General features: G+C 39.9%; 1 protein-coding gene across 1 annotated transcript; it reads right to left on the bottom strand.

The window, feature by feature from the left end:
- Positions 1-97: 97 nt before the first annotated feature.
- Positions 98-22,567, bottom strand: si:ch211-117c9.5 (sodium- and chloride-dependent creatine transporter 1). The gene is made up of 14 exons (XM_041798505.1): positions 22,033-22,567; positions 20,422-20,721; positions 15,030-15,161; positions 14,597-14,936; positions 13,216-13,348; positions 11,804-11,938; positions 9,366-9,469; positions 3,417-3,541; positions 3,182-3,294; positions 2,311-2,451; positions 1,867-1,969; positions 1,676-1,776; positions 1,429-1,599; positions 98-1,207 (listed from the first exon to the last, which is right to left on the bottom strand). The coding sequence occupies exons 1-14, from the start codon at positions 22,061-22,063 to the stop codon at positions 1,079-1,081; spliced, it is 2,058 nt and encodes a 685-aa protein (XP_041654439.1). The 5' UTR covers positions 22,064-22,567; the 3' UTR covers positions 98-1,078.
- Between the last annotated feature and the right edge of the window lie 26 nt (positions 22,568-22,593).

The following is a 22,593-nucleotide window of genomic DNA, read 5'->3' as shown; positions in this document are numbered from 1 at the left end:
TTTTTTTTTTGTACATAACTCAAGGACGTTTTGTGAATGAATTTAAAATAAAACCATGGAAATAAAGAGTCATAAAGACACACTGGATCCATCTTTATCAGGTCATTTATTGCTTCCTTTCTGGCATGGCATCAAGTCTCTTTCCCCTCCCCTCATCCCAGTCTCCAGCTCTTTGCACAATTCAGTCTATAGTTTCTCCTTTCCTTAAGGTGGAAATACTGATGATCATCATCCCCTCCAAATATTAACACTGATTCACAGACCTTACAATACACTGGATACTTAAGATAGTTCATAACACACAGCTGGAAGTGGTGATGCATTGTCTTGTTTTGAATATCTTTATATTTTTTTAATAAATGGAAGCTATTTTTTGTACAGTTGATTGAGAGAATATAGTTGGCAGAAAACAACAGCCATAAAGGCTATTTCACATATTAATGAAGACACCACTGCCATGGTCCAACACGCACGGTTTCTTAAAGACACATGCCCACATCCACACAAGAACGGATACGTAAACATTTGTGCACGCACACATTCAGACCATGGCGAATCAGCAGCAGATAAACGTTCTTTCATTAAGAAAGTTTCATCAGAATCTTTTATGTTTCTGCTCATTTCACAAAAGGACATGACGTTTTTGGACGGATGATGCTGTTGAAACCCTGACAGATAGGCACAGGAAGAAAATATATCACAACTACACTGGATACACAACACCCATAGGACGAAACGAGACGGGACAGCACAAAGGCGGGGGGCGGGGGGGGGCGGAGGGGGTGGAGAGTCAGCGAGGTAGAGTTAGAAAGCAGAGCAGAGGGTTTGTCAGCGTTTGATGATGGCTATATATGGATGAGGGTGGATGACAGTGCGTATTTCAGTTCTTCTCCCATCTACTCTTTGGTCCATTAGTCCAGGGCTTTTCCATAGATTTAAATCTGCCAGTTGTTTAACAAACCTAGGCTTTGCTCTTAAACGGCTTGTGTAGTATGTGCATGTGTTTTGTATGGCCTGTGTGTTTGTGTGTGTTGATTTACGGGAAACCTTTGCTCTGTGTTCTATAGGGCTCAGCTCTTCAAATGACACTTTCAAAGAGAAGTGTATTCTTTGTGCCTGCAGGGGGCAGCAGTTTGGCCTCGGTCTCAGGGGCCAGGTATTCCAGGTGATGTCTCCCCCAAACTGGAGTGGTTAGATGTTGCCACCTCTGCGTGGGAGAAGACAAAGGCATAGATGTGATGAGTTTTCTATCAGTGACATGCTTCAGCCTGCCCTCTCTAATGAATAACGAAGAAATTGGGAAAGTAAATAACTGGCAAGGCAGAGAGGGCAGTATCCAAGGAAACAAATGTCTGCACATTCCAAACAGAAACTTGTGCACAAGAGAATGTTAACGACTGTGCACACCTGCACCTGGGCAATACTGACCTCCCGCAAGGATCCTTTGCAGCGCAGCAGCTTGTAGAGAACTGTGACAGGGATACAGAGCATTGATGACAAGGCCAATGCCCAGCCAAGCGCTTCACCCCACAAAGGATAGGTGTACACTGTGTTGTAGGTGAGGGGCTTGTAGTTCACCACATGGAACAGGAACACTGCCTATATGCACAGAAAACATCCACATTATGCAAATGGTAGATAAAAGTAAAAGAAAAGCATACAAAGCAGCACCCACCACACAGACAAAAGGCGTGATGTAGGACCAGCACCACTTCATGTAGGGCAGTGGTTGATAGCCGATCATACGAGCCACGTCGTCCATGAAACGGTCTGCACCTGAGAGAAATGAAACAAGGACGCTGTCATTAAAGCCTTGAATTGTAATACTCGTTATTTGCATGTCGTAATACAGTGGTGTTGTCTCACCATAGACCCATGCGATCACCACACACTCCCAGAAGGCCTGCCACAGTAGGGTGATGCCGCTGGCAGAGTAGTAGTCAAACAGCTGGAAGACATACATCCCTCCCTGGAAGAAACAGGCAGCATTTGGGCCACTGTTTTAATACTTTATGTATGACCTACTTTCTCAGCCATGTCTCTACTGTTAAGGCTTTCATCCAAGTCCCTTCCTTGTAGTGTTTTTTCTGTTCCTTAGTTAGTACAAGATTGACTTTCCATTATTGCAAAGAAACATTTACATCAAATTCTGCTAGTAAATCAATCTAAAGGTCAGGTACTGCCTCAATGACTTTTATTTAATTTCCAAATGTCATCAGAAGGGTTAGTTTTTTCATAGTCTTGCAGCTCCCATTTACCTTGTATCCCAACTAATTCTTAATGTAAAACTTGAGCAAAGCCTCAAAGTACCTCAGTGACCATAGACATGTCGATGAGAAAGCAGATGACGCAGCAGATGGCTGCCACCACCTCTCGTCGCAGGGAGCCCAGGGCAGATTTGGGGGGTAGCATGTCCATGATTCCTGTTATCAAACCCTCCACCCCTACGAACTGAAGACAGAGTAAAAAGACAATGGAGATAGCAGGAGTGGGGTAAAGGTGAGTGACAAAAGGACACAAATCTGACACACGCTTCTGATTCATGCATTTTCTATAAATGTACTTAACTTGTTCACTGACATGTTGCAAACAAAATACATTTTACACAGTTACCCTATACAACTCTTTTTTTATGCACAGAGTTGAGCACAGTGCTACATGACACAGTTCCCTACCGACCAATCAGCATGACATTAATGACCCATATTCTGCAGGTGAGCATCTTAGTTTTAGTCCCTGACACCCATCCAAGAATGTTTACACGTACCATTGCAGAGACAAAGATCAACTTCCAGAGTAGAGAGGATAACAGCTGTGCAGTTATTTTTACATCGTTCATAGAATAGGAGTTCAAGCATTGCCAATGTTGCTATGGCTAGGAAAGGAAAAAGAGATGGGCGAAGAAAAAATGCAGGAGAGAATGATAAGTAAGAATAAATGAATGGATGGGAAAGTAGACAGACACTCTCTGTGTGAATCGGACAGAAGCTCATTGACAAATCCCTGGGCTGTAAAACAATGGATGTAGGCACTGGCTCAAACTGACACAAACATGCTGCTGTGAAAAGCACAGCTAGAGCTTGACATAATTAAGAAGCAAGGAATCCTTCTGTGTTTGCGTCTATTAATGTATTCTACAGCCTGAATAAAAACAAACTCAAATGTCAGTAATCAGTATTACCTGACTGTCCAGGCCCAGTATGAGCAGCATAAAGAAGAAAAGTGCTGCCCAGAGTGGCGCCAGAGGCATCAATGTCACTGCCTTGGGGTAAGCAATAAAGGCCAGGCCAGGACCTGCACATTAAGAAACAGAGTCAGAGCCTGGAACCGTCAAGGGAATATAGCTCTTACTGTGAATTCTGTGCCCATTGCACTGGGTTTCAGGCAGCCAGCTTCTTTGGAGGCTGTATCCTTACCACTCTCAGCTACCTTACTGATGTCCACGCCTTGCTCTGCAGCCATGAAGCCCAGCACAGAGAACACCACAAAGCCAGCAAAGAAACTGGTTCCACTGTTTATGAGAGCCAGAAGGAATGCATCCCTGCAGAAAAACATCAGACAAAAGAAGAGTCGGAAACAACAGAAAAAAAAGCTGTGGGGAAAAATGGGTACAATATAAAATGCTGTAATATGAGGCTCACGAAAGATGCTCGGGACAAACATTGTCAACAGTGAAGATGGGCTTGGATGGTGAACTGAGGATCAATAGTAATTTCACTGAAAGCTCAGCTGTCTCTGTTGTTGACAGGTAGAAAGATGAGGGAAAAAAGTCTGTGGGAGGTCTGTCTCAAGGACTGAGAGGGGAAAGAGTGAAAGACACCCTCTGTGCTGCTTACAAATAAATGTGTTTAATGTTCTAATCATGAATGAATAAAAAATACACATTATGGAGATCGAACTGGTATTTAAGTATGTACGTAATCCTTTTTTTACAGTCTTCATGGTGAGGAATGACCTTCTGTTTGTCCCGATAGGTCAAGGGTAGCTGGCAGCATTGGCCAAGAATCCTATCTAGTGTGGAGAATGTATAAACAACAGTTGCACCATGGTATTTCTTCTTACAACTTTTCAGCTCAACTGAGAAAAGGCTCAACCAATCTGAAACAGTGCTTTAATAAACATGGATGTTAATAATCAAAACAAGTGAGTGTTGAAACTGTCTGAGTTATGAAAGAGGCCTTATCAAAAGACTTCAAATGTTTAGTCAAACAAGCACCCTCGTGAGGCCATTAGGAAGAAGCTGCGCTTTGGACTCTTTCTAAAGAGGGTATTGGCATATTAAATTTTCAGTTCCTAAAATGTACAAAATGATCAGAAGAGGCCTCCCTAATCTACAACTAAAATGGATGAGTTTATGTATTGTGTTGGGCTTCAGTGGTTCTGGACCATTCAGCAAGAATCTAACAGTACAGTGGCTTGTTGAAGTATCTCAGCTTATTCTGACTCACCCCAGCTAGGAACTGAATGCTAAAATTAATGTACTGTTACATAAAGATCAAAGTTTTAAAAGTTTATGTAAAGCAAAATCAGACACTGGTTTCAGAACACATTATATATGTTGGAAAAGTGGCTACAGGCAAGAAAACTGAGAACTATGACTGAGTTATGAATTTTGATTTGGGACAGATGATGCACTGGGATTCTTTAGTATAATCCCATCCTCCTTGGACTACAACAATATAAAAGCTCTAAGAACTTCATGGTGCATCAAGAGCATCATGGTGTCCACTGTAAGTTACAAGTTTCACTGTTGCAGTCAGCGATGACTTTATTCTGCAGCACATCTGTCTAGGAGCCAGGATTTGACAGAAGTTTTTGACAGTGGAAAAAGGTGCATCTCTCCTGTGAGTGATGGTGGTTTTGGCAGAATCAATACTGAGCTAAATCTTTGGGCTTTTCTGCCTTTTATTAAGAAGATAGGACGGTGGACGGTTTCAGTATGTCAATGGATCTGCATTACTATAAATGTCTTAATTTGAAGATATTTTGTGTTATTTCTGAGGTACTGGGACCTTGCCGTTTGTGCTGGGGTCCTCCTCAGGGACTTCTTTGGATAATCAAAACCTTTTCTGATGTTATCAGTTCTTGCCAATATTTAAAATATAGTCTTAAACACTGAAATTTACTTTCCATTTATACTTTAAATACTACTACTACTCCCACTGACATTTGGGAATGTGGTTCTTGCAAAAGTGGCTCTTGGTAATCTGGCTCTTGGGAAGAGCAAGGTTAAGTACCACTGGTCTAATTTTATTTGGCAAACCCAGTGTTTCCCATACATTCATTTATTTGTGGCAGACCGCCAAAAAATAAATTAGGCCTGCCACAAATAGATTCTGGCGCTACCTGTTCGCCCTCGCTATGTGAATGTAGCGTGTCATTAAAATGACTATATCGCGAATATCTGAGTATAAATTATGTGGAAGTTTTGAGCCGCCAGGGTGCATTTCTTGCTGGAGTTTCACTTCTCCCATTGTCCCTGAATGCATCTCTCACAGCAGAGAGCTGTCTTTTTCTCCTCCGCCCATCCAGAAAACTCATGCACATGCAGCCGTGTTTTTTTATATCAGTGGCGAGAGAAGCAAGGGAGAAGAAGGTAAACAGAGCAGCGTGGCGAGTTAGTGACTAGTTAGATGCCTCACCGAGAAGCAGCGCTGGATTTGCAGCGTTGAAAAGTTGTTCAGCTTTGAAAAGGAAGAGGTCTAACTCACGCGGTATTCGTTAAAATACGCTGCAAAATGACTCAGAGATAACGGCGGCTGTAACACAACACACTGCTAAAGACATGAGCACAGTGTAGTTGAAAAGCCAGGATTTCAAAATCTCATAAGATATTTAACCCAGGATACAAGATTTGCCTGGGTGCAAACATTTTGCTGAAAACTCTCTGCCATAGTCGTACATGTCAGAGAGAAGACTGCCCAGCAGCGGACAAATGTGATCCACTTCTCTACAACAACGGAGACTTATCTCAGCCTTACAGTTCAAAACACCGACAACAAGTAGTTAAAATGTTCCCACCTCCAGACAAGCTTGTCCCCCCCATGATCACACAGGAGAGTTTATTGAATAAGGTCTAAAGACGCTCTCGTGTCATGAACTTGTCAGAAACTGGTCCAGCATTCATCAGCACAGATAAGGGACTAATATACAGGTACATCTCAAAAAAATAGATTACAATGTGATAGTTCAATATTTTTTGTCACTCATTTTAGAAAGTGAAACCCATATGTTATATAGACTTGTTACACATAGAGTGAAATATTTCAAGCCTTTATTTCTTGAGATGTCAATGATTATGGCTTACAGATAAATAAAAAACAACCTAAAATTCAGTGTCTCAAAAAATTAGAATATTAGATAAGATCTATTAAAAAAAGGATATTTTAAACAAAAATTTCAGACTTCTGAAAACTATGTTCACTTCTATGCACTCCATACTTGGTTGGGCCTCCTTTTTCCATGAATTACTGCATCAATGCGGCGTGGCATCGGAGCAATCAGCCTGTGGCACTGCTCAGGTGTAATGGAAGCCCAGGTTGCTTTGATAGTGGCCTTCAGGCCATCTGCATTGTTGGGTCTGGTGTCTCTCATCTTCCTCTTGACAATAACCCATAGATTCTCTATGGGGTTCAGGACAGGCCAGTTTGCTGGCCAATCAATCACAGTAACACCATGGCTATTGAACCGGCTTTTGGTACCTGTGGCAGTGTGGGCAGGTGCTGAGTCCTGCTGGAAAATGAAATCAGCATTGCCATAAAGCTTGTCACCAGAAGAAATCATGAAGTGCTCTAAAATGTCCTCCAGACTCTGGGACTTTGAAGAGGGGAGAGGTACAGAATCCACGTTGCTTGAAGTCCAGTGTGAAGTTTCCACAGTCAGTGATAATTTGGGCTGCCATGGCATCTGCTGGTGTTGGTCCACTGTTTTTTCTGAAGTCTAAAGTCAACGCAGCCCTCTACCAGGACATTTTAAAGCACTTCATGCCTCCTTCTGCTGACAAGCTTTATTGCAATGCTGATTTCATTTTCCAGCAGGACTTGGCACCTGCCCACACTGCCAAAGGTACCAAAAGCTGGTTCAATGACCATGGTGTTGCTGTGATTGATTGGCCAGCAAACTGGCCTGACCTGAACCCCATAGAGAATCTATGAGGTATTGTCAAGAGGGTGATGAGAGACATCAGACCCAACAATGCAGATGACCTGAAGGCCGCTATCAAAGCAACCTGGGCTTCCATTACACCTGAGCAGGGCCACAGGCTGATCGCCTCCATGCCACACCGCATTGATGCAGTAATTCATGCAAAAGGAGGCCCAACTGAGTATTGAGTGCATAGAAATGAACATAGTTTTCAGAAGCCTGACATTTCTGTTTAAAATATCCTTTTTTATTGATCTTATGTAATATTCTAATTTTTTGAGACACTGAATTTTGTTGTTTTTTTTTTTTTATCTGTAAGCCATAATCATTGACATTTCAAGAAATAAAGGCTTGAAATATTTCACTCTATGTGTAACAAGTCTATATAATATATGGGTTTCACCTTCAGAAAAGAGTGACAAAAATATTGAACTTTTTCATGATATTCTAATTTTTTGAGATGTACCTGTAATCACAGCTGTGAACCTGAATGGAGGACTAGACTGCAGGGTTTTGGCCTCTGGCTGCATGTAGGATTGGTGAGTTTTGTGTAGGTTTGCTTCACCCTTAATGAGGGAAATAATCATTTTTTAATCAGCAATAGTAAACATAACATTGAAAACATTTCAGGACTTTCCATACACTGTAAAAGACCGAGTATTTCATGATTTATGTATTTTTGATTTATTAGTAAAAGATTGAGTGAAGTCCTTTTCAAAATAAAACTGCTAAATTTGACCTCATATTAATTTTTACTTTCTGCATACAATTTTATTAAAAATCCAATAGAACAGTCTATTTTAATCATGAAACTAGTGTCATTTGGGGCTGAATTAGATACAGCTGCTTTTTTTTTTTTTTTTTTTAGGAAGCCCTGTAAAATGAAATGCCTCGAGAAAGGGTACAAACTCTGCAGGAACAAAATTTGACAAAATTGTTACTCCTTTTGATTGAGGTTAACGACTTTATTAATTCAACCTTATTTCTTATTTATTTATTTAAATAAGCTAATGCATTTTTTATTTAAATGTATTTATGTTAAGTTTATTTGGTGTTTGTTTACATTTGACATTAAATAAAAGTTTTATATTTAAATCCAAATCAAACTCCACAGGTTTTTTTTTGCCCCCCCGGGCAACCCACCAACACAAATAGATTCCGGTCCTGTGGGAAACACTGAAACCTATTATATGTTTCATTGCTTCACACAGACTTGAACTATTCCTTCAGTATATTTTTTTAATGAGCAACATTTAGCTGAGCCTTGTCTAAAGTAAGTTTATCAGTGCATTACAGTGAAGATGATGTATCAATATATACTAGGGACAGAGAGACAAAGGGAGGCTGTGATACATACAGCTATATGGCTTGCATGGCAAAAAAAGGGTAAAACACGCCAAGAAAACATGACCTAAAACCCAAATCCTGAGCAAACATACTATATGTTGGCATCTGTGAGAAGTTTATTTATGCAATTCTGGCTATTCCTGTGCTACTCTTCCTCTGTGTGAGAAACAGAGCAGGGATGACATACCTCAGAATCTGAACTCATCTTTCTACTTCCAATTTAGGTCAAGGCAGAGAAAAAGTCAGATGGCAGGATATTTACGAGACTCTTCCTGTTATAGGCATTCCAAATATGCAAGTGCTGCTATTTACAAAACAATTATCCCCATAACTGCTACAGAGCTACCTTGTAAGTGTCTTCAAATGTTTACATAGTATCTGTCTGTGACCGTAAATACATGCAAGGTTATCAACCAGCCAACAAAAACAGTGAGCCTGAGGCCAGCTGTTGGTAGAAAAACAATACAATGAGTGTCTGCATTACAATCCTCAATCAGGGTGAATGACCCTCCTTCAATTAAAAAAAAGACTGTTTTGAAATAACATAGAGCTTGACAATTATTTAAGGGCTTAATAAAACAGCTGTGATACTTGCCACTGACCCATTCAGGTTCTGTTATCAGTGGGAGAAATGACTTTGCATCGGATATTTTGGTAGTTTTTGATTTAATTGAATAGAGTGATGTTGTTATTTTACTTCCAGATTTTATTCTGTGAAAGGCAGCCAAATAAGTAGTGAAAATACATTTTTGTCTGGTATCTGTGATGCTCTGCAGTCCCATGCAGCAGAAAACAGAGTCTGGCGGGTGGTGTTTGTGTTGATGTTGGCCTCCTTCCAGTGACTGTGATGTCTGATGTGATGTGTGTAAACTCACTGGTAACAGTTGTTATGGAAGCGGTTGTAGCTGCCCAGCGCAGTCAGGGCGCCCAGTCCGATGGCATAAGAGAAGAAGATCTGAGTGCCGGCATCAATCCACACCTATCATAGATGAAATCATCTCAATGTTAAAACTTCACTGACATGTTTCTTTGCATTTGATTGATGAATGTTATAATTTCTTGTAAAACCAAGGCTGCATTTGCACTGCAGACAAAAGTGACCAGGATCTTTTTTATTTGTTAATATGTAACTCAGACAAGACCTTTATGAGAGTTTGAACAGTCCAAGCCACATAGATACGTTTTTTCCTGTAAAAATCAGCTTTGATTTACTTTTATATATGGACACAGCCAGATACAGGTCAGATCTTATGCAGTGTAACAACTGCAATCAAACTCAGGAAAAAGTCTGCCCTCAGCAGACTCCCATTTTTAACAAACTCAGAAAACAGGAGGAACTGACAGAAAATAAACAGACTGTCAAAGCGCATATTGAGAATTTTAATATCCCCTGGTGCACAACAAATGTGTAAAAAAACAACAAATCAAACTCAATTTTCATCTCTTAAATTATTAATTTTCTCATATATGACTTGACAGTTCAAGTCTTTCAAAAGTGTGTGGCTAACAGCAATTTGTGAAGGTGTCCGCCTACATTTTGCTATCTAGATGGCATACAACCTTGTACAAAGCTAGGCACAGAATGCAAAGAGAAAGGATTAAGTGGCTTGATTGGACATGGTTGTGTTGTTGGAGTGACTTAAATCAAAGCATCATCTTTTATTACTTTAAGGTCCAAGTGCTCTTGCCATCTGGTGCGCTGGTATTTACACTACAGATTTTATCTTCTGTTCTTATATAGACTAAACTCCAGACAGCTCTTTAGACTTTCCTCCTTTCACATTCCTACAACATCAGGAACAATCACTAGTTCACACAATGATAGCCTGTAAATGTTCATTCATTCATTTATTTACAGTGCTTAACACATTTATTGGACCACCACCGAAAGTAAGGTTTATGCCACAGCTGCCCAAAATTAACAGCACTGGTAATTACCAAAATCATTTTTTATGTTTCTGCAATGGTTAATACACCAATATATAGAAGATCTTTAACCCAAATAATATTTTTAATGCTAAATATAATTATTATTGTTATCCATGAATTTTCAAATTCACTGTTTTACAAAAAACTGAAAAAATAGTAAAGCACATTATTATTTCTTGAATAATATGTTAAATTATAGCTTTTTACTTGCATTCCTGAACAGAAAAAATAGTTTTAGTGGTTGAATGTTATGCTTGATTAATTTCTGACTTCTTAGAGAAGCCCAGGGAGCCGGCTCAAATTTAGTAATAAAAAGGTGAATTCAGTTTGAAATTCCTCATTCCTGTTCAAAATGGTAAAACATGGAGAGCTCACTGAAAATGAAAGAGTCCGCATTAAAGCACTTCATAATGCTGGATGGTCTCTGAGACAAATATGACAGGTGGTCTAATAAATTTGTTAAGCACTGTATATTCTATGCTGGAATATTTTCTGTAACGCATTCATAATGGATGTGTTTAATTTTGACAGTATATGTACATCTATCCAGTGTCCATTCTGACTTACTGTACCATTGAAGATATGTATAAATATGATTATAATTCCCCTCTTTGTCGCATTTGAGTTTGTGTGTGTGTTTGGTTTCTTATGTTTATTATGTTGAATGCACACTGGAGCAAGCGTGCATGAAAAGGAGTTTGCAAACAAACAGCAACAGATGCTTTCTCTTTGCCCTCTGTCCCATTAAAATGTTTTATTTGAACGTATCAGAAAATGCACTGATATTACACCTTAAAGCAAATGCCATTGTGTGTGGAACAAGCTCAGTCAATGTATACATATCTCTCTCGTCCTCCAAATATCAGAAACCCAGTGCATCACAGAATTTAGATTTTAGACCAGGTCTTAGGTGGTCTAATTGTTTTCTGTGCCCTCAAGATGGGAACGTGCAAGCTTTGCGCCTTACATGCCTCATTTTAAAACAAGCACAACCCATGGGTGCTGACAGGACTGCAAATTCATTTGCCACATAAACAATGTGTGCACCCTCATTAAAATGACATCAGGCTGAAAATAATAAGAAAGTAAGTAACCAGTGCTGCGAACTAAGTATGTGGCTTAAAATATTTGGTATGAAACTGAAATCAGTAACAATGCTTGATTTCATTTATTTTAGGCACAAAAAGCAGAAGGCTTCGGTGCTTTGCATGGTATGTGTTTCATTTCAGGACCATATCAAGCTCACACTAGAGTCTAGAGTCACGTTTTAGGAAGTCCTGTGTGTAAAGCTAAGCAAAGAAGAAAAAAAAAATCAGATCTGAGCAAAAGAAACCAGGACCGGCCATTTGCCAGCCTTAGATGTAGGACTATGTAAAGGTCATACCTGCGCTTCTCCAAGTTTAGACCAGTCTGGTTTCAGGTAGTAAACAATCCCATCTAAAGCTCCTGGTAGAGTGACTCCATGGGCCAAAAGAACGACCAGAACCAGGTAGGGGAAAAGAGCTGTAAAGTACACAACCTACAGAAAGAAGGAAAAGGAAAGTTGTTAAGTACACTTGGAGGTGCTGTGGGTTCACTTTATAAGGTGTACTTGGGGAAGGGGAAGTGTGCTTTCAGTGCTATATATTAAAACTTGGATTAAGTGAAAGAAGACAATTTCACAATAGACCCTTAAACATTTAAACACCAAACAAAACATGACACAAGTGCATCAACATTGGAATTAGGTGCTGATTTTTACAAGCTAGCTGTAAAATTCAGTGCTTAACAGGGTCCATCATCTATGGTCAAGTGCTGAAATATAGCTGCACCTAAGTATGGTTTTATCACTTTGATTAAGCAATTACCTGCTTTGAAAATACTCAAGTCTTAAGTAGAAGCCCATTAGGTCCTTCCTGTAGTAGATGTGTAATGGGCCCTGTCATGTTACTTTGAAGAAAAGGTAGCCTGTAAATGGAAAGCCAGACAATTTGTAAACCTCCTGCAATAGCAGGGGTTTTTGGCAGACCTTTTCAGGTAGTTTTTGTCAAGTTATGCTGAGAAAGTCGCCCCTGCAAACTAGTAAATGCATCTAGTCCCAGCTAAATCAGTATAGTGAGAAAAAGTAGTGAGAAAGCACATATTTGCCTTGATCTAGGACGAATATTGGCAGAAAAGCCCCTTCCAGCCCTAAAACATCTACATGGTGGAAAGTTTCTAATCGGCTTACAGCTGGCTGGCTCAATCGCCTTCATTATTTTTTTTCCCCTCTCTCTATGAGCTTTGGTTACTCTGGAGACACAAGTATGCAAACACAGACATGCCAATGTGCTACAAATATGGATGCATTCATATGCTTAAGCACGTTACATTTCAGAGGGTATCTTATTTAAATAACTAAACAGAGGTCTGTCTCAATAATGTTTATATAGAGTATAACAACAAGAATGTAGGGATCAGTGTAAGATTTAAGCCTTATTAAAAGATTAAGCTTCTCATATACATGAATACTGTGAGAAAACTACACAAATGAGCAGAAATTTAAATTATAAATGAGTGTGCTTAATTTGTATTTCAGTCTAGACAAATATATCCTCACTATACCAAAGCTGATTTGGGATCAAAGGGCAAAATGCTGCAATTATTTGAACCCACAATTAGCCATACAAATACTTCATAACCCCTGCCAATGAAAGGCAACATTTTTACTTACAGCAAGTTTTTTTCAAGTTAATTGTATTTATCGGCTCTCCACAAACCCTAACAGTTAGATATAACACGTAAAATCATGAACTATAAAGCCAGAAAATACTTCACCTTGCCAGTAGATTTAACTCCTTTCCACATGCAGAAGTAAACAATAACCCAAGTAGCTATGAGACACAGCACCATCTCATAGCTGATGTCACCAGGCTCGTGCAGTCCACCAGAAAGACGGAGTACTTTACGTCTAGGGGGAAAGAGATTGACCCATTAGATGTTTAGAGGGGAGAAAAAAATCCACACATTTAATTCAAAAACACAAAAAAGTGTTTATAGTGTCAGCAAGACAATAGAACCCTTAACTTTGTGCGTCAAGTTAAACTTTTATAGCTTATAGATGTCAGCACAATTACATATTGATGACATAAAAGCAGCATTTGATGGACAAAGGTCGACAGGGACCACAAAGTACTCAAAACACAAATGTAGGACATTGATAAGACCGCTTAAAATCAGGTTGGCAGAAGATGAGTGTAATAAAATATAAGGACTTTGTCTTAAGGAGTTTATTGTATTTTTTTACACTCCTTCGGTCTCCATATGCACACAGCAGCCAAACTTCTGTTTCACTCTGTCCATTTCCTTAAGGACTCTAAAAGAAGATCATTGTCCAAAGTCACAATTTAAAGTACTGACTAAAGGAAATATGCTACTTGAAATGGTTGTAAATTTCTTGCCATTATAAAGTAACAAAGACATAACTTTCTAGCTAAGAATTCCTTAGCTAGGATTTTATACCTGTCTGTTGTAGTTTGTGATGCTTTCAAACAGCAATTTACTAACTTAGAGCCACTTCCAAGCAAAAGTAACGATTTAATCAACCAAATCTGAATGCTAATGTTAATTTTAGTCTTACCATAGTTAAAGCTCCTGTGAGGAGCTATTGGTTTGTGACTGTTTTGGTGCCTCCTGGGGACAATAGGGAACTCTCATCTCTTTTCTGATTAAGTCCTCAAGATCTGTGAATAATGTTGAATAAAATACTGCAACAGTCAAATGCATCACTCATTGAGAAATATTACTGTGGAAAGTGTAAACAAAGGCTGTTTTGGCAGCATATATCAAGTCATCCAACACCTAAACTCAGTAGATGTTTCAGGCATTCAAAATAACTATATATAGAAACAATAAATCTTGTTGACTATGGTCTTGTTTGCTTTTGTGGCTCATATAAAGGCACAACTTTTATTTTCAGTCAGTTTGATAAACAGCTAAAAACTCCTCACAGGAGCTCTAAAGAGTTGACATGTATTTAAACTCAAGATATGGCCTGGTGTCCCCCCATAATTGCACTTTCATTTTCTTTTCCTCTGTGACTAATAAACATACCCTGAATTTATACAACTTACAACCTGTAGCACAGCAGTGTAGTAAAAAGAAGTTTGCTGTAATATGATTATGGTAAATGATAAATCTTTGGCAACAAAAGACATACTCCCAGAATTCAATGACCGGAGATCGCATTCCCTCTGCTTCCATGCAGCTGCTGTTGAGAAGGAGCTGAGCTGAAGAGAGGTTCAACTGGGACGGGGTAGAGGCGAGGAGGTTGGAGGGGGTGGCATCTGGTGACGGTAAAGCAGACTGGGCAGCACTGCGGTTGTGGCAGGTGCGACGAAAGTCCTGTGTACAGTTTGGGGTGTTCCAGGGGTGTCCACAGGTGGCCCAGGGCAGCGGGTTTGTGAAGGAGTGGAAGAGAAAGTAGAGGCCCCACACCAGAATCATGATGTAGTAGGTGTTACAGAAGAACACTATCACCATTGAGGCCAAGCCCAGACCTGATGGAATGGCAGAAAAGAAGTATGTTGGTATAAAAATTAGAAATCACAGGTGATGAAATGAATGAAGAACCTTCTTTGTGTGACTGTAACCTTTGAAGAGGGGTGCGATGTTCCAAGCAGAGACCCCTCCCTGCTTCATAAACTGCCCCAGTGAAATCTCAAGGAAGAAGACCGGGATGCCTCCGATGAACACAATCAGTAGGTAGGGGATGAGAAAAACCCCTGCAACATACAACACAAAGATTTATCTCATGATTACTTCTATTAAATAACCTGAAGAATCTAATAGGCAACTATAAAACTAATCCATGTGAGGATATACAATCTCAAAAAGCTGGGGCGTTTTGTAAAATATAGATAAAAACAGAATGCAATGGATTGCAAATGTCATACCCATATTCCATTCACAATAGAACATAAAAAAACATCTGGTGTTGAAAGTGGACATTTTACAGTTTAATGAAAATTATATAACACATCTCAAAAAGGAGGGATGAGGCAACAAAAAGCTGGAAAAGTAAGTAGAGCCAATGAAAAACAGCTGGAGGAGCATTTTGCAACTAACGAGGTTAATTGGGAACAGGTCAGTAACATGAATGTGTATAAAAGGAGTATTTTAAAGAGGCAGAGTCTCTCAGAAGTAAAGATTGGTAGTGATTCACCAATCCGCGAAAAAAAACTGCATCTGAAACTTGTGAAAGAATTTGAGAAAAATGTTTCTTAGTGTAAAATTGTAAAGAATTTGAATATCCCACCATCCATAGTACATAATGTTATCAAAAGATTCAAAGAATTTGGAGAAATCTCTGTGTGCAACGGACAGGGCCCAGGATCACTAGTGGATGCCCGTGATCTTTGGGCCCTCAGGTGGCACTGCATTAAAACAGGCATAATTCTGTACTGGGAATCACTGCATGGGCCTGGAAACACTTCCAGAAATCATTGTATGTTAACACAGTTCACTGTGCCATCCACAAATGCAAGTTAAAGCTGTGTCATGCAAAGAAGAAGTCATATGTGAACACAATCTAGAAATGCTATTGTCTTCTGTTGGCCAAAGCTTGTTTAAAATGGACTGCAGCAAAATGGAAAACTGTTCTGTGGTCCAATGAATAAAAATGTGGCATTCTTTTTTGAACCCACGAGCGCTGTGTCCTACCACCCAAAGAGTAGAGGAACCATTACACAGTTCAAAAGCCTGCATCTCTGACGGTATGGTGTTACATTAGTGCCTATGATGTGGGTAGCTTACACACCTGGAAAAGCAATATCAATGCTGAAAAGTATATAAAAGCAACATATGCTCCCATCCAGACCAAACAGTCCACCAACAGAACATTTTTGCCACATCATAAAACAAAAAAAGCCAGCAAAGAAGACCCACAACTGTTGAGCAGCTACAATCCTACATCAGACAAGAATGGGACAACATTCCTCTCCCAAAACTCCAGCTGCTGGTCTGCTCACTTCTCAGACATTTACAGACTGTTGTTAAAAGAAGAGGAGGTGCTACACAATGGTAAACATGGCCCTGTCCCTACTTTTTTAAGATATGTTGCTGCCATCAAAGTCAAAATAAGCTTATAATTTTCATGAACTGGTAAAATGTCTCATTTTCAACATCAAAGTCAAAATAAGCTTATACTTTTCATGAACTGGTAAAATGTCTCATTTTCAACATCTGGTATGTTGTTTATGTTCTACTATGAATAAACTATGGGTTTATGAAATTTACTAATTGTTGCACTCTTTTAATTACATTTCACACAGTGCCTCAATCTTTTTTGCAAAAGCTGTATATGTTATGTATACAGTAAATTGACTCAAAAGTTACCAAAGATACAACAATTTAAAATGGAAACAGAATATTATGAGCTCACTACATCGAATGAAACACAAAAAATCAATGAAAACTCTGGACATTAGTGAATGTCTAAATATTGTTTGTTTAATTTCTCGGTACCCCATGTATATAGTATATAATTCGTATATACATGGGTGAACCATTTTAATAATGTCTGTAAGTATGCATGTATGTGTTTTACATATATAAAAAAAGGTTGGAAAAATGACGGATGCCGCTCTTGCGTTAGCCTGTTGTTGTTTTTAGCATATTGATAAGTTGCTAGCCGATAAACCTTTCAGACAACATATTGGGTAGTACTTCATGCATTAAAAGACTGTTGCTGCACACGACATGCAACCGCAGGATAGTGCTGTGTCCACAACTTCTAAAAATGCACTGAGAAACAGCGAAAGGTTCTGAAAACAGGTCAAAATCAAAGTATTTACTACACTTAATACTTTTTGCCACTATGTTGGGACATCAAGGTCGGGGTGCTCTGTGCAAGACCGAGTTCACAAGTTGTAAATATGACTTGGAGAGATGTTCTATTTGCCACTTCCTGACGGAAGTCAGAAAAACAAGTCGGAATACGGGTTACGATGACAAATGGAACGCAGCAAAACTTCTAGTTTGACTGATTTGATTAGACCTCTGTACTCCAGACAACCCATAATTCAAATAATAATGAAATCCAAGTTTCAATACAAAATTAAAACAGGAATTGAAGGCACATCATTGAATTTGTAAATGCTGTTAATACATTGAATCATTTGTGAAAATAGTTAGTGTGTATTTGAGAGATGCTGTTTAAAATGTCAAACACACTCTTTCTTGACTGCCATTCAAATATTTTAAGAGTGTAAACTTTCATCAGGCCAGACACAGCAAAAGAAAGTGTTGTCACAAAGTAAATGGAGAATTATCATGACTTTAATTAATACTGATACTTATCACACTTTTATTGCTGGGAGCTTTTTCTCTTAAGTTTTTTTATATAATAATTGACAATAAAGTTTTTCCTGCTCAGATCTTTGAGGGCGATCTAAACTAACAATGTTTAAAAGAAAAAAAATGTGGTAGAAATCATGTTAATCAAATTTCTGAAGGACATATTCTGCACAAACACAGATGTTGCTCTTCCTAATCAAGCACTCGACAAAACAAGGAAGGTGAAGGAGAAAATAAAGGAAAAAGAACGAAGAGGAGAGGAGGACAGACAAGGCCACAGATAAGTAAGCATTGAAAGTGTGTGTGGGAGATAACCACACCGTCTCCAATTACACAAGCGATTGCCCAGTTTTGGAAGTGTTGTCCTTGAACTGAAAAGATGCACAGAGACCAAGGAGAATCAAAACTACACAAGAACAAGACAATAAACCCTGGGTTAGACTTAATAAAGACATTTGAGGAGGGTGTGTTTAGCTCAGCTGGAAGAGCAGGTGCAGAAGCCAAAAGCACTCAGTGCACTGGTTGCAGGATTGATTCCTAGTCCTGGTGCTGTTTGGTGCATGTCTTCACTCTCTCTCCCCATATATCCTGTCTCTTTACAGCTGTTCTATCTAATAAAGGCAAATAAATCCTCAAATAATCTGTAAAAAATAAAGACTAGAATAATTGGTAAATTCTTCTGAGAGCATCCTAATGTGCTCTGTGTTTGCATTAATGTTTTTCTATTGTAGACACATGGTGTTATCAGGAAAACACAGAAAAAGAGCTATCAAAAAGGTGGCATTACACCTTTATGTCGCTGCATCCAACACCAACGATCCAGTCTAAAAAATAATATAACTGGTTGATGACACCACAGCACACAGATGGGAGGGAGTCACATGACAAGTTGTGACGCAGAGCAGAGAGAGGCTGAGAAGAAAAGAGGGAAAGATGGATACATCACAGGCACGGGAGGCAGAGAAAACTAGGACAGCGCTGTGTTAGAGGAGGTCCAGCAAATACAAAAAGTGACACATGAAGGTATCGACCTGGTTGGCCCTGCGATGGTGCTATTGATTGACAAATTGGGCCTCGTTCAGTCAATCATGCTTTATGTTGTTCTGTGAGAGCAGAGGGCTGCAGCCTTATAAGGAAGCATTCGTGAGCGCGAGCCGAAGAGAGAAAGGGGTGGGAGAACGAGGGAGACACAGAGACAGAGAGAGAAAGAGAGAGATGCAATGGGGGGCGTGAATGGAATGAATGAAGAAAATGCTTGTGCATACATACCCTGACATTTCAACCAAATCATAGAGAAAGTGCACATTTGATAGGCTTAAATAAATCCTCTTTAACCGTAACTGGACCAGACACATCGGTACAGCAAGCTTTAACAGATAAATAAAAAGACAACATCTGAAGAGCATTAATTTTCTATTACTGCCAGCAAACTGAGTCCTAGCTTTAATCTAATGTTGCATTACAGTTTGGATAAGTCAAAGATATAAAACAAAGTAGGAAAGGACGGGCACAGTCACAGGGCCGTTATTGTGTGACACATCCATATGCCTCCTTATCAGGACGAGAGCAGGAGAGAGCACCTTTGTATGCTGCATGAGTGCTGGGCAGGAGGCACAGGGGGTGGACTGTGTGAGGCAGGCCATTGTTACATGATACCAGAAGGTGGGTATCAGAGCCACGGGTCACAAGACACACACAGAAGTTAGAGGGAGGGCTGGGCCAAGACACACACACACACACACACACACACACACACACACACTACAGTGCTCATTCAATTTCACTTCAACAAAACATGTCATAAAAAAAATGGAAAAGTGGGAAGGGCAGAGATAAGGGAAAGTCGAGGCCAAATGCTGAAGCAGGTCAGGTTACTTTGGGACAAGTTGACAGACATGAATGAGGAGAGGATGCAGGGAAAGTTTCACAGCAGCGCAAATGACCCCAGATGCCAGTGAGGGAGCAGCAGGAACACTATGGGTCAACTTGTAGGAGGTCAATCTGTTGAACAAAAGGCTGCTATATTATAAAATGAAACCACGTGGGTGGACGCAGCTCTTCAGCAGCTACGTGCTTACAGCCACGCAGGTCCTTCATCGTCAGTGTGACGTCCCTTATTTCAACCGTCGTCACGCCAACTGTCACGAGTACCTGAGTTTATCACAGCAGCTATAAACTCACTGAAGTAGCTGTGCGCTTTCCTTTTTTAAAGTACAATTTCATTTGATAATATTCAGCGTTTAGAATGATTTTCAGCTTAGCATTCAACAAAAGACCTTAAGACCTGAGCAGATACAGGAATTACACACTCACATGCAGCCCAGAAAAAGTAGTTGGCCAATGAATAAGGAAGAAAGAGAGGTAGTTTTTGCATATTTACAGTTATAGCACTGGAACCCTCACCACTGGCCAGACTGTAAACAAAAAGCTTGAATCAGACTGCATTTATCCTTGAACCTTTCACAGCTTTTAAAAAATTCAAATGTTGAATTTATGCACAAACAAACTGTGATTTGTAAAGCTCTCTACCAACTTTACTTCATCTCTAACATATTATATTTTTGGGCAATTTCTGGATCATTTTAACACTCAATATTCAGCAAACCTATTAAATATGGTTTTAAAGTTTTAAAGTAATGTCATTTGTTGAATGACTGTAATTTTCTAAATACTCCTACTGATGCTCACCTCCTCCGTTCTTGTAGCAAAGGTAAGGGAACCTCCACACGTTGCCCAAGCCAACCGCAAAACCCACACAGGACATGATGAAGTCCATCTGTCTGGTCCACGTTTCTCTCTCCACCGCTGGAACAGCTACAGTCCCGTTTCCAGTCCCAGCTGCAGCCCCATCCTGGCTTGATGGCGGGCCAGCCCCTCCGCCCGCACCACACCCTGGGCCTGCTCCAGGCACAGGTACCAAGGGGCGAGCTGACCCACCTTCTTCCTCAGACAAGGCCCCCGCCTCTAATTGTGGGAGGCTGATTTCACCTGGGGAAAAAGACGAACATGAGGAACATGAAAAAGAAGAGAACAAGTAGAATCAGTGTTATTTGAACAATGTTTTATCATTAAAACATCTAAGATAGAAATTCACAGTCTGACATCAGAGCACTGGAGACAGATTTGCTACTCTCTCATGGATCAGACTTGCACTGAATGGAAGAGGGGCATTGCATGTTTTCATTCATTGCAATACATCAGCCAAATTTTTCGTTTATTTAAAACCTTTAAGTAGTCAGAACAGGGCTGAACTACATCCAATCATGCACTCACTAGATTTATTTGTGTACCTAAAAGGCTAAGATCGTGTAGCAGTTGTATTGTCATCTCTAAGCCCTCCCACAGTGTTCATTCTCTCTGTCTGTCTCACAGACGGACTAATGATTAGTGTGCTGCGGTACAACACAGCACGGAGCTGCCTCAAGATATATCTCAGGCTCCTCTGCCCCTCATGAACCTTCTGTTTTTTATTCCATGCGCAGACCATTAAAAATATGCACAAAGACACACTAGGTCATAAGTTAGAGCAAGGTATCACTACATCAGTAGCAATGAATATCAGTCAGTGACTGTGTGCTGTGCTGGATGCAAACCAAAGGCAGCTGAATCCAGATCAGAGCAGTTTGAGGGGGTGTGTGAACAGTGGAGGGGAAAGAGGGAGGAAGGTGAGGGATGTGTGCAACTATAAAGCGACTTAAGAAGTGTATACCTGTGTTTAAATAAATTGAGTGAGGAGTAGGTGCAGAAACTGTATGCGAGGATTCGAGGTTCAACAAAACTAACAACATGTTGGGTTAAGACTAAAATATGTGTTTGCTTTGGTGATATAGGCTAAGCCTAAACAACCAACAACCAAAAATAATCACAACTCCATGGGGAGGGACTTCTGTGTTCATTAGTCACCTCATTTAACAAGCCTTACCAAGCTACACAATAGCACTTTGATGACAATGACCTAAAACTTTACAACACTGAAGTAGCTTATGTCTTCAGAGTTACACCTGCTATGCCCCAAATCTACCTTACAATTGCTTCCTTTCAGTTGTTTTATCCATAGTGTTAAGTGTAATTTAAAGAAACTGAACTGTTGGTATCTTGTGATGAATAATACACATATTTAGGCAAGTTAAGTAAATACTGACTGACGTTTCTCTTACATGGCCAAAAAATAACGTTAAGCAGTAGCTACGTCAGGGATGCTCCAATACATCAGCATGTGGTCACGTTTAAGCTAGTGTCTCAACCGTTTAGTCATTAAGAAGTCATTACTAAGCAGTGGAGGTCATTCAGTATACTCACCTTGACTGGTCTCTTCCAACTCAGGTGACATATTGTAGGGTAGCGGCACAAAAATATATCTATTTTTAAAAAGCAAAGCTGCTGGCTGTTGGTTTAGCCAGGGGCTGCTCGAGTGTTTTTTTTTTTTTAAATGTGCCTGGCTAAGAAGGCACCCGGCGGGCTCAGAGGCAGACAGAGATGTAGCCGCAATGTGCAGTGCTCCAGTTGTCTCTTTGATTTTCTGAGTTTGTTATTTCGCCCTCTTGAAATAAATAAAATCTCAGTTTTTATGATTATCACACGTTGGAACCCCTCAGCTCAGCCAAGAGATGGAAAAATGTTAATAAGGCGCCGCAGTCAGTTCAGCCGTTGACAAAGGAGATTCAAAAGCAGTCGACGAAGCACTTGAAGGTAAGCCTGAAGAATCTCATGGATGACAGTTAAATGAAAATAATACTGTGCCTTAAGTTGAAGATATTTTGTTTAAAAAAAAAAAAGCAAAGTCTGAGGTGAATGAACCTGTACGTGATGCCGCGGTTCGACAGACGAAGACTGCGAGCTGCTCCACGGTCAGATAGCTTG

This window comes from Cheilinus undulatus, linkage group 11 (assembly GCF_018320785.1).
Source record: "Cheilinus undulatus linkage group 11, ASM1832078v1, whole genome shotgun sequence".
In the NCBI taxonomy this organism is placed as follows: Eukaryota; Metazoa; Chordata; class Actinopteri; order Labriformes; family Labridae; genus Cheilinus; species Cheilinus undulatus.
This window is presented reverse-complemented; position numbering and strand designations above follow the sequence as displayed.

Coding starts and splice junctions, on each gene's coding strand:
- si:ch211-117c9.5 (XM_041798505.1), bottom strand. CDS start 22,063: ATGTCACCTGAGTTGGAAGAGACCAGTCAAG. Junction 2,452..3,181: donor TACTGGGCCTGGACAGTCAG/GTAATACTGATT, acceptor CTCTGTCTTCAG/TTCGTAGGGGTGGAGGGTTT. Junction 1,970..2,310: donor ACATGTCTATGGTCACTGAG/GTACTTTGAGGC, acceptor TGTTTCTTCCAG/GGAGGGATGTATGTCTTCCA.